The sequence below is a fragment of the Mchenga conophoros genome, linkage group LG15, assembly GCF_057382185.1.
Source record: "Mchenga conophoros isolate Kocher_MC1m ecotype Shallow Benthic linkage group LG15, M_conophoros_male_GT1.1, whole genome shotgun sequence".
NCBI lineage: Eukaryota > Metazoa > Chordata > Actinopteri > Cichliformes > Cichlidae > Mchenga > Mchenga conophoros.
The window spans coordinates 38,105,398-38,118,114 of NC_140540.1; the positions used below are offsets into that span (position 1 = coordinate 38,105,398).

General features: G+C 42.3%; 1 protein-coding gene across 1 annotated transcript; it reads left to right on the plus strand.

Moving 5' to 3' along the window:
• The first annotated feature begins 6,906 nt into the window (after positions 1-6,906).
• Positions 6,907-11,658, plus strand: LOC146558837 (uncharacterized). Its single transcript, XM_085245918.1, has 6 exons — positions 6,907-7,102; positions 7,510-7,604; positions 7,852-8,077; positions 8,407-8,992; positions 9,464-9,503; positions 9,714-11,658. The coding sequence occupies exons 1-6, from the start codon at positions 6,907-6,909 to the stop codon at positions 11,538-11,540; spliced, it is 2,970 nt and encodes a 989-aa protein (XP_085102044.1). The 3' UTR covers positions 11,541-11,658.
• The last annotated feature ends 1,059 nt before the right edge of the window (positions 11,659-12,717 follow it).

The window sequence follows — 12,717 nt, forward strand, 5'->3', positions numbered from 1 at the left end:
ATTACTTGTGACACAGATGTTGAAATTGCTAGCTTACTGTTCCAGTGATTGCATCTATGAGAAAGTCTTCTTTGCAGTCCGCCGCCTTGGTTTGAGTCATTTAAAAGGTTCAGATTTTATAAGGCATAAAATTGTGAAATCAATTTAATAATATATATGGATTTATTTGTAAGAATATCTGTTTAGTCTGGTTTGTTACATGCCTTTATATACCTTTGAAATTAGTGTTTTGTTTTGTTTTGTTTTTATTTAGAATTGCAAAAAAATCTTGATTGATGGGTTCGTATCTGGCAGCCAGCCGATCATGTGTCCACCTGCTCTATATCAGTCCTAAGAAAAAGCAGCTGTGGCTATGGCAAGCTGACACATGAGCGCTGCATTTTAATTCAAACTCTAAACACACACTTTGATATAATGACCAGGTCAAAGGTCAAAGAGTTTGATGTTTAGTCTGACACTATGACTGGTTTTCAACCCAAGAGTTTCAAAGACTGACAACCTTTCGGGAATTTTAATGAGTGAGTTTTCGCAACATTAGAATTGCTCCAATATATTTACAATATATTTATATTAGAAAAACCAAAGTATTGCAGAACGTGACTCTTGATGTAGACGCTTTTTTAATTTGTTAACATTATTTCTACTGATTTTACTATGACTTTACTATAAATGTGTGCAGTTTCATATTTTATTTTTTTTATTTAATCTCACAGCTGTTACAAATAATTACTAAATTATACACTCACTGACTAATTTATCATGTACACCTGTTCAGTTGCTTGTTAGCGCAAATATGCAATCAGCCAATCACATGGCAGCAAAAAAATGCATTTAGACATGTAAACATCATCAAGACCACCTGCTGAAGTTCAAAGCTCAGCATCAGAATTGAGAAGAAGGGTAAATTAAGCAACTTTATACATGGCGTGGCTGCTGGTGCCAGAGGGGCTCATCTGAACATTTCAGAAACTGCTGATCTCCAGGGTTTACAGGGAATGGTCCAAAAAAGAGAAAATATCCAGTGAGCGGCAGTTCTCTGGGCGAAAATGCCTCAATGATGCCAGAGATCAAAGGAAAATGGCCAGACAGCTTCTAACAGATAGGTAGGCAATAGTAGCTTAAATACAGCTCTCATTACTGCCAAAGAATACAGAAGAGCATTGTGCTATAGCAGCAGAAGACCATACTGAGTGCCTATCAGCTAAAAACAGGAAACTAAGGCTACAGGTAACACTACTCATCAAAACTGAATAATAGAAGACTAGAAAAAACACCTCAGGAATCTCAGGTTCTGTTTCCAAACAATGTAAAAGATCGTCTTTTTTAGCAAAGGTTTAGCGCGGTGGTCTAATTGAGGGATGTTTTCTTGGCACGTTTTAGCAACTAAGCATTGTTCAAATGATGAGTACCGTTTTATGACCATGAGTCTACCCATGGCACAGTCCGCCATGTCACAAAGCCAAAATCTGTTTCTTGAACACAATAATACGTTCACTTTACTTACATCACCTCCACAGTCACAGGAGATTCACATCATGGATGTGCAGCGGATAAATGTGCAGCAGCTGCGTGACGCTATCATGTCAGTATGACCCAAAATCTCTGAGGAATGTTTCCAGCACCTTGTTGAATCTGTGCAACAAAGTATAAAAACAAATCTGTTTGAGTTTCATCTTGAAATAACACCATAATGTATTTTTAACAATTGTTTGTATTCTCTTTCATTACATGTTTAAGGTGTGTGAGAAGCACTGCCTGGGCAGAGTGCCTTTTACACATAGTTTTCATGGGAACTTTTTTAATGTTTCCAAAAAATTGGTAAAAAATGAAAGGTTGCATAAAACATCTGGCAAACACTTGGTGTGCTGGCTGCGACCACTTAACCACAGTAAATGGATGAGGGAGAATTTTGCTGCTTCGTATATCTTTTTTCTTCTCCCTGACAATGGACAGTTGTATAAGCAGCAGTTCTGTATTGGGTGATATGTTGGGCTTTCAGTATTGACACATCAGCAGACGAAGCTGTTTTGAATCCCTGTAGGTGTCCTCAAAATGATTTATTTATTTATTTATTTTTGCTTATTTTGAGCCTTTTTTAAAAGGACTTCAGGTGCAAGTTACACGTCAACTTCCACATGACAAAAGTCAAAACACACACACACACACACACAAAACCCATCTCTGGGTAATGGATGAATGAATAGTAATGCATCCTTTCCTTGATGTGTGTAACCACACTGTTCCACATTCAAATGCCACATTTAACTAGCAAATTCCAACACCCCAGACTACACAAGGACAAAAGCTGAATGCATGGAAATAATAACACGGCACATGTCATCAAGCATCTCTCCGTTCCAACCTAGAAAACTCTATCTGGTTAGTGTTAAAATAAAACGCAAAGTATCCCAGTTCTCATTTCACTCATAACTCGGGCATTTCTCAACTGTCACTTGATGCTCAAAAAGCAGTTTGGCTTCCTTCAAATGTATTTCATCTACGAAGGTAGTTTGTTTGAGAGCACATGTTTGGATCTGAGGGCTGTTTGAAGCCATATGTAATTCCTGGCTGCATCCTTTCAACAAACTGCCTCCTGGTAATTGGCCATTACTCTAGAACTGAGAGACGTGCTGTCCAGGGGGCAACTACACTTGTCTGGAAACAATCATGGAGTTAGTAGGCTGGCAGACAGCCTTGTCACTATATGCCTCCCCTGCTGTGTGTTTCTTCTCCTGGGAAGATGAACTCTGAAAAAAAAAAGAAAAAAAAGATTGACATCCAAAATATAATTTTCCAAGCTTCATCAGCACCAATGCAAAACAAGGTCATCAGTGTTTTATCAGTCGTGTTTGTATGATGCTCTGTCAGGAGGCATGCATATTTTTTACAATATTTTTAAAATAGGAAAATAAAATCAGCCTTTTCTGAAAGTAAAAATCCTTACCTTAAGGACTAAATGTATTGAAACGACTATATACAGACTGTAGACATCCAAACGACAAACTACCATTCTTGGCATTTGGGGGAAACGTGTTCAAATGCAACACTTGTGCTTTTTTTGTGGTCAGTTTTTGGTCCGTGGTCCTCTAATAGCTTTTTTTTTTTTTTTTCGTGCAGCACGAGGATGAGTTGCCCTGTGATGCCACGTTACATGACCTTTAACAAGTGACTCCATAATTACAGAAGAGCACGCGAGGTATGCCAAGTGACCTTCCTTCATCTATGACCAGACCTAAACATCAGACACAGAAAATAATAATAACATCTGACACTTCTACCTCTGGCGCAGACTGACAACTGGATCCAGATGGAGGGAGCATATCATTACCGTTTCATTGGGTGATATCAAAACAGAAAGGCACATTCCAGGAAGCCGTCACTCTCTCGCAGATTACCGCGTCTGAAATGAAAAATTAAAGCCGATATTGTTTGTACGCTTTTCTCCCTTTGTTCTCAGCGAGCGCTTCAGACGGATGCAGTTTATTTGGGGGTGGGTAAAGCACCAATGTGTTGAGAGAGGCAGAAAAGTGCAGGACGAGACAGCAGAGAGAAAAACTCAGGCTCACTCAAAGACGTGCTCCTGCAACACCCTGCGCCTAACTGTGCAGAAACACGTGGCTGTAGCAAGACCTGCAGCATGCTCACCTAGCTTTTTTAATTAAAACATATGACTGGAAGCAGGCCAGCCATCCTTCTTTGAATTTTCCTGCAAACATCATGCTGACTCATTTCTTAGACTCGAGGCAGTGCAAGACTACCTCAACTGAGTTGACTTTAAGTGCTGCCACCCTTTCATCCTTGAAAGGTAAGACTCCCTTTTTTCAGGTCATGCGTTTGCTGTTTGGAACGAGGGATTTTTTTTTCAGAAACTCCTTACAGCTATCTTCCTCCTCTTCACTCTTTCCTTTCACCCCATCTGACATCCAGGAAGCGTTCTTTGATGGTCCCTTCCCCTACTTGAATCTTAATGCTTATTTCTCTGTATACCTGTAGAAGTTCAGTATATATTTTTACCACTCGTCCCTTGCTGTGGCCTCCACAAGCACAAACTTCTGTTTTCTTCTTTAAAGAGAGAATCACATTGTCCCTCAAGTGTGTTCCAGCAGTGTTGTGTTACAGGTTTCAACTAACTACCGTAACTGACGTATGAACGTGCAGGCGCTGACACTTCTACCTCTGGCGCAGCGTCACCCAGAAGTGATCTAATCAGGCCATAGCCTGATTAGATCACTTCTGGGTGACGCTGGTGGTGGGCCTTTAAAAGAGGAAGTGTACTAGACCCTGTGAGGCAGGAGAAGGTTTGGTGTATCCCACTTTGATCCACTGTCAGGAATTATTGAGAAGCAGCTTCTGAAAGAGTCTTGAAGACAAGCCAAGAGTGATGAGAGGAAAGGCGACCTGACCAGGATCAGGCCCTGGAGGCCACACAGGAATCTTAGTGCCCATAGATCCTCTCACATAAATACATGACTAAGCAACTATGACTGGTGAAGCTGTCATAAGGAAAGTTAGCACTGAGTATGAATAGGAAGCTGTCGGCTCGGTGAAGAAAGGGGAAGTTTGGTGATACAGATCTTTGGATTAGACAGGTCTTCAGGTTTCAGAGTAAATTTAAGATTAAAGAAGAAGCACTGTGATATTTAAATCCTGGGCAGGGATCCAGAAAAGGAAAATGTCCTCTTTTTTTCCTTTGTGGCATTTGTGTGAATGATGTCAGTGTAAATTAAACAGTAAACATAATCATATAAGTATACTGATGTTTTCATTTCTTTTAAATATTAGCAAGCAGATGTGTGCTGCTGGGTTTGGCTCTTCATAGTGACGTTACTTTGACGCCTACAACCAACTTTAACATTGTTGCAGGGAAAAAAAACACCACGCAAAGCAGTGGCCTCGCTCGGCTGCTCAAGTTGCTCCACAACACTCAGATCATCTTCGAAGTGGAATAAGCTGCCTTATGCAATTAGAGAACTAGCTACTATTCCTAGTTTTTTTTTTTTTTAAACACACACATTTAAAAGCCCATTTACACAGTTTTTAATTATTGTAAATATTGTAAGAGGGTGATGTTGTGACCTGTTTTTGATTCTTGTGTATTGCGCCTCAAACTTATTGATATTTACATGCTTATATTTTTACAATTGTAAAACCTTACTGTGGCTGTAAGAGCCAGATTATGTGGACATTTTTGCATCTATTTGATTGTGTAAGGTTTTATTAGATTAGATTAGATTTTATTATTATACTTGCAGGCTTGGTTCCCAGGAAGACCACTATCATGGAAGCTAATGGGGTTCTTATATATATATTTAAAAAAAAAACACTTAGAAAACATCTCATGATTGACTAACAGGAACACAGCAGAGCCTTGTGTGTTGATCTGGTCTTTAAACTCCCCAAATCTCAGTTCAATCAAGTAACTTCAGGATGTGCCAGAAAAATTCAGATCCACAAAGACCTTATCACACAACCCACAGAATCCAGTGTTGTCCTGCTAACATCCCAACACCAAGCAGAACAGAACACCTCCGAGGGGTCTGTGCCTCAAAGAGTCATAGCTGTCTTGGCAGGATACCCACACTATATTAGAGTGTTAAATGTGGTGGGAGATTAGTGGATATTCAAGTAAGTAAATACAAATGAAGGTTGCTAAACATAACATTAGAAACCTTCCCATACTGAGCAGTAATGACTAAGGCTTAACAGGAGTATGAGATTCCCACTTCCACTGTCAGAGAACGTAATAAGCACTGGCATTGTGTAGCTGCTTCTAATCCAAATGGCCAAATGGCTGCTGAGATATTATCAGTACAGCCATTAATAGAGCGCATCTGCTTTCCAAGTCGCTTTATTTTTGTCTCAGCCTAATCCAGTCACAGTTTGTGCTGTATAGTTCTTCAAATTTTCACTTGTAATAACAGTTTTTAAAGTTACACAGATAAATCAGAAAGTACATTTTTAACATACTATGGTTATATTGATGTTTGCCAAGAGCAGGGGTGGCCAACCCGTGGCTCTCGAGCCGCATGCGGCTCTTTGCCTGGTTTCATGCGGCTCTTACGTTCATATCAAAGTTTGTGTTTGTGTTTTGGGGTTTTTTTGTGTTGTTGTTTTAAAATGTGCACGTTCGCTTCGCTTGAGTTCAATACGGTATTTTCATCAAATGGGCATGTGTGTGAGATGAAAATACCGCAAAGTTTCCCAGTAGGAGCAAGTTCGCCCTTAAAATGGCAGGAAAAAAATGCACAGCAAAAAGAAAATATGAAGATGAACACAGGACGTTTTTAACAGAGTGGGAGAGTTTATATTTTTTTGTTGAACGCAATGGAAAGCCATTCTGCCTTATATGTCAGACGTCATTAGCGCATTTCAAAGCTTCAAATCTTCAGCACCACTTCAGCTCACTCCATGCTAACATCGACCAGGAATTTCCAAAAGGGACTGAACTTCGCAAGCACAAGTTGGCCACTTTGAAAAGTCAGGCAGAAAGCAGTCACAGTTTTTCCAAAAGTTTACGAAGCGGTCAGAGACCATAACGCTCGCATCCTATCAGCTGGCTTGGAACATTGCACGGGCTAAAAAGCCATACAATGAAGGGGAGTTCGTTGCAATCTTGTCTCCTGAAAACGACACATTAAAACACATGGTATCAGACGTCTAACTGTCCCGCCACACTGTTGAACACAGAATGTCGGACATTAACACGGCTATTGAATCACAGTTGCACTCTGACCTTCAAGCATGTGAGTATTTTAGTGTCGCATTGGATGAGAGTTGTGATATACAAGACAAGCCTCAGTTGGCAATATTTTAGGATCTGCGTCAAACGATTGTGTGATCAAAGAAGAACTCCTGGATATTGTGCCATTAAAAGACAGAACCCGTGGCATAGATGTGAAAGAAACCATGATGCCCATAACGAAATTAACTGCAATAGCCACAGATGGAGCACCAGCCCTGATGGGATCTGTGAACGGGCTTGTGGGGCTGTGCAAAGCTGACCAAACTATTCCAGACTTTTGGAATTTCCACTGCATCATCCACATGGAGCAACTCGTGTCTAAATCTGTCACGGACCCGGCTCTGGAGGACTCGGGGGTCCGTGAGCAGTCTTGACTGTTGTTGTTGTTGTTATTAGTATTATTATTATTTGGTGATGTGTGTGTTTTTCTCCACAATGCTGTGTTAGTCTGTGTCCCACTCGCATGTATAGACAGGGTGTGGTTGTGCACGTGTGTATGTCTGCGGGTGTGGCTGGAGGATGGAGCACAGCCACCTGCAGGCCTGATGGGTGTGGCCCTGCGGGAGGACTGGCCACACCTGAAGTTCCTTCCACACCTGTTGGTGATCAGGCTCGTCGGGGGAGCTACTTAGGAGAGTGTTGGAGCTCCCACCGGCGCGGGATCATTGAGTTATTGTACCAAGTCAGTGTGTCAGCATATGTCTGTGCTGTTCGTATATGCCCGCTGAGGGTTAGTGTTGACGGCTGCTTCTATGGTTTCCCTGCAGGAGGAAGAGTGGTCCAGAAAGGCAGCACGCACAGGGAGTGCGGAAACACAACAGCGGGGAGCACGAGCACGGGCACAGACGTCGGAGGGAAGCACGTACACGGGGTTCGAGGGAGCAACGGAGTTATTGTGTTTACAGCTTTTCACTGTAAATAAAGAGCACTGTTTGCATCGCAGAGTCTGCGTTCTGGGTCCTCCTTCCCCCACATCCCCACGGTCTGCCAGCCAGACCGTGACAAAATCATTGAATTTAGATAACGTCATGAATCCTGTGATGGAAATCGGCAACTATATCCGCACACATGCGCTTAACCACAGGCAATTCAAGAATCTCATCGCTTAGCTGGACCAAGGGCTTCCAGGTGACCTGCCACTGCACTGCACTGTGAGGTGGCTGTCAAAAGGCCAGGTACTCTCTCGCTTCTTTGAGCTTTTGGATGCCGTGAAACTGTTTATGGAAGAGAAGGACAAGGACTATCCCAGTCTCTCGGACCTCAAGTGGATTATGGATCTGGTCTTTTTGGTCGACATGCTGTGTCACTTGGACAGACTGAACCTGACCCTGCAGGGTAAGTTAAAAATGCTGCCTGACCTGGTGCAAAGTGTGTTTGCGTTTGTCAACAAACTGAAGCTGTTCAAGACACATATTCAAAAGGGAGATATAACGCATTTTCCCACTCTGCTAAAAGCCAGCGTGTGATCTTTCCGGTTGAGTGAACGCTGGCGCGACTGGCTGCCGCTACTCACCGGCCGCCACTCACCACTATCGCTAAACGTTAACGCTACTGGACTCTGGACTTCTGGACTTCTGTCCTACTCCTGTTTCTAAGGCCCACCGGTGTCCCTACCCGGCTGTTCCTGTCCATGATGTGGCCTTTCAGGATCTATGTACTCTCAGTGTGGGTCTGGATCCTTATGTCATCGATCTACCGACTCGGCACTGGACTTCATCAATATACAGCTGATGAGCTCCTCCGGCTCCGCTTCTCTTTAGCTGCTCCGCCGCTGGCTGCTCTTCATTTCCACACGGACATTGCCTTCCTCCCTCGTCGAAAGTACGTACATCGAGGCTCCCGTCGGTATTTCCATCAGGATAATTCCAAACCAATTCAGTCCTTCTGGTCCACCTCTGGTCGCTCTCAACGGAACCCCTGCAGGTCTATTGACCACAATGTTCTGACTGGTCTGCCTAGGTCGGCTAACACTCTAATCCAGTCCGACAGTATTTCTGTCAACTTCGGCCTGCTTAATATCCGTTCGCTTACGAACAAAGGACATCTCATCCAGGATCTCCTAACAGACCGTAAGTTTGACTTTTTCTGCTTGACTGAGACATGGCAACAGCCCAATGACTTTTCGCAACTCAACGACTCCACCCCCCCGGGGTTTGTTTACACCTGCCAACCTCGCGAGTCCGGCCGTGGTGGTGGCCTCGCGATAATCTATCGCGAGAACTGGAAAGTCTCGCCGCTGTCCGCCCCTACGTACAGCTCCTTTGAATCTGTTGTCTGTCAACTTTCAGGACCTACCCCAACTGTAATAGCTGTCATCTACCGCCCCCCAAAATTTAATTCTGTTTTTATCAGTGACTTTGCCGATCTGCTGACCAATCTAGCTACTGTCTCCCCTAATATAATATTGCTGGGTGACTTTAACGTTCACGTGGATAACTGCGACCATCCTCTTACCAAGGACCTTCTATCCTGCCTTGATAGTTTCAGCCTTAAACAATACATAAACTTCCCTACCCACATTAAGGGCCACACTTTGGACCTAGTCTGCTGTTCTGGACTTACCCCCTCCATCTGTACAGCTGACGAACTGCTAATTTCGGATCATCTACTTCTCTCCTTTAATGTTCACATGACCCTCTCTGTAATTAACAATCCCCGTATTATCTCTTTCCGGAATATCAAGAATATAAATCTTGATATCCTTTCCTCTGCTTTTTCTAGCTGCTTGTCTTCTAACAACTTAGCTATTCAAGAGGACCTGGTACTTTTTTATAATCATAGCCTTAGTAGTATTTTAAATTCCCTGGCTCCACAAAAAACCAGAACTGTACTTTTTTCTCGCTCTGCACCCTGGTACACCCCTGAACTCCGGCTACTGAAAGCTAAAGGCCGACAGCTTGAACGTCTCTATAAGAAAACTGGCCTTACTATTCATAAGGATATGTTTAATAACCACGTTCTGTTTTACCAGGAATGTATTAGTCAAACCAAATCTGCTTATTACTCTGCTATTGTCTACTCAAGTGAGAACTCTACCAAGACCCTTTTCTCACTATTCAACTCTTTTAACAGGCCACCTGATTCTCTCCCTGCTCATCTCTATTCATCTAACTTCTGTGATGCTCTAATGCTATTCTTTATTGATAAAATTCATAAAATACACTTAGACCTGGACCCTAATGCTCAATGTAGCTTCTCTGTCCTAACTTCTCCCCCTTCTCACTTCCTCTCTGTTTTTCAACTTCCATCCTTAGTTGATATTGCTGATCTCATCCATAAATCAAAGCCTTCTACCTGCCAGCTCGATCCTATCCCCACTGTCCTCGTCAAAGCCTGCTTACTCCCTCTCCTTCCCCTCATATCTGCTATTATTCACTCTTCACTCACCACTGGAACTGTTCCTGCTTCCTTCAAAGTTGCTGCTATTACCCCAATTCTGAAAAAAACTGGTCTAGATCCCAACAACTTTAATAATTTTCGTCCTATCTCCAATCTACCATTTCTCTCAAAAATCCTTGAAAAAATAGTTGCTTCACAAGTCCATCTTCACCTAACTGATAATAACCTTTATGAACAGTTCCAGTCTGGCTTTCGTCCTCTACATAGCACTGAAACTGCTCTTATAAAAATAACAAACGACCTTCTTATAGCAGCTGATTCTGGTCTCCTCTCCATCCTTATCCTTCTTGATCTGAGTGCAGCTTTTGACACCATCTCTCATCCCATTCTCCTTAGCAGATTAGCTTCTATTGGTCTCTCTCACACTCCACTAGCCTGGTTTAAATCATACCTATCTGACCGCACTCAGTTCATTCAATTAAAATCCTTCACTTCTCAGCTTTCTCCTTTATCCACTGGGGTGCCCCAGGGATCTGTCCTCGGGCCCCTTCTTTTCATCATCTACCTTCTTCCACTCGGACATATTTTTCGTAAATATAATATTCAGTTCCACTGCTACGCCGATGACACCCAGCTCTATCTCTCTACCAAACCTGACTCTACTCTTCCTCCACCCTCCCTCATCCTCTGTCTAGCTGAACTTAATTCTTGGTTCTCCTCCAACTTTCTTAAACTCAACAGCAATAAATCGGAACTTCTTCTTGTTGGCACTAAACGACTGCTATCCAGAATTAACAATTTCTCTCTCACCATCAATAACTCGCTGGTCCCTATCTCTCCCTCTGTGAAAAGCTTGGGTGTCATTCTCGATAGCACATTATCCTTTAACTCACATATCAATAATATTACACGTGCAGCATATTTCCAACTCCGTAACATTAATCGCCTCCGCCCCTTCCTCACACCTCACGCCACTGCCATTCTCATCCATAATCTTGTTATCTCTAGAATTGACTACTGCAACTCATTATTATTTGGCCTCACACAAAAATCTATCAACAAGCTCCAACGTGTCCAGAACTCTGCTGCCCGTATTATTACTAGGACTTCTTCTACCCACCACATCTCCCCAATCCTGAAGCAACTTCACTGGCTCCCGGTCAAATTTCGCATCCATTTTAAAATAATTCTGTATACATTCAAGGCTATTCATTCTCTCTCTCCACCGTACCTCTCTGACTTATTACAGATGAAGCTCCCATCCCGCTGCCTCAGATCTTCATCTTCTCTTTCTCTCTCTGTTCCCTCTGCTCGTCTGATCACAATGGGAGGGAGGGCCTTTAGCTGCTCTGCCCCTCGACTTTGGAATTCCCTACCCCCGGACCTCAGAAATATTAGTTCATTCTCTCTTTTTAAGTCCACCCTCAAAACTCATCTGTTTAAAATTGCCTATTCTTAAATTTCTGTATGTTTTAACTTTTATCTTCTATTTTTACCATTGTGTATATTTCCAGTTTTTATCTGTTGTACAGTGTCCTTGGGTGCTTTGAAAGGCGCTATTTAAATAAAATGTATTATTATTATTATTATTATTACCAGCGCTGCCCTGAGTAAGCAAAGAGCCAGATATGCAGCGCTGATTGAAAATTTGCACGAAAGCTTTGTGACCCGGTTCCATGATCTACAATTGAAAAGGCCACAGATTACGTTCCTTGTCGACCTATTTAAAGCAGAGACCGGCTGTTTGAAAGTCCCGCTAGTCACAGATGAAGCTGCGACTGAGTTGGAGATGATCGATCTTTGTGAAGAGGACCAATTGAAACCTGCTTTAAGGCAAGGGACCATTGAGTTCTGGAAAAGTGTGCCAATGGAAAAATACCCCAATGTCAAACGGGCTGCGCTTAAGATACTGTCAATGTTTGGGTCAACATATGTCTGCGAGTCTGTGTTTTCTACCCTAAAACATGTGAAATCAAAGCATCGATCTGTTCTGACTGACACTCATGTGAAAGAATTGCTTCGAGTGGCAACAACGGAATACAAGCCAGATTTGAAGAGGATTGTTCAAGGCAAGGAATGCCAGAAGTCCCACTAAACAACATGCATTGTAAAAGAAAATGCTATTGTAGATTATTATATTTTTGTTTGTGGACTTGGTTGAACTGAGAGTTTGTGTGTGTGAGACAGTGCACACAATGTTCATTGTTGAAACATGTCATTATCAAAGTTGGTGTGCGACATTTGAGAGAGTGAGAGAGTGAGAGAGAGAGATGCCGCAATTTATGAAGAGAGTTGATAGTTTTCTCCAGCTGTTGTAAAGAACGCAAATATCTGCAGAATCAATAGAGAGATTTGTAGACAGAACAAATGCGGTAAATATTAGAATAGAATAGAATAATCCTTTAATTGTCCCACAAGGGGAAATTTGGTTGTAACAGCAGCCAAAAAGACACATATACAAACAAACAGGACACAGGACACAGAACAGAAACATACACAATTTTTCTTACATATTTACATTAAGGACAATGGTTACTATATACAGAGAGAGATATTAAATGCACTGGTGCTTTGACAGCGCTCTCATGCTCAAAGGCAGCACTCAAAGTACATTTTGGGGGACACTTTCCACTTTC

Excerpts from the sequence above, each read along its gene's own strand:
- LOC146558837 (XM_085245918.1), top strand. The coding sequence starts at position 6,907 with ATGATGCCCATAACGAAATTAACTGCAATAGCCACAGATGGAGCACCA. Across the intron at positions 7,103-7,509 it reads TCTGGAGGACTCGGGGGTCC|GAGGAAGAGTGGTCCAGAAA; the intron begins GTGAGCAGTCTT and ends GTTTCCCTGCAG. Across the intron at positions 9,504-9,713 it reads TAGCTATTCAAGAGGACCTG|GAATGTATTAGTCAAACCAA; the intron begins GTACTTTTTTAT and ends CTGTTTTACCAG.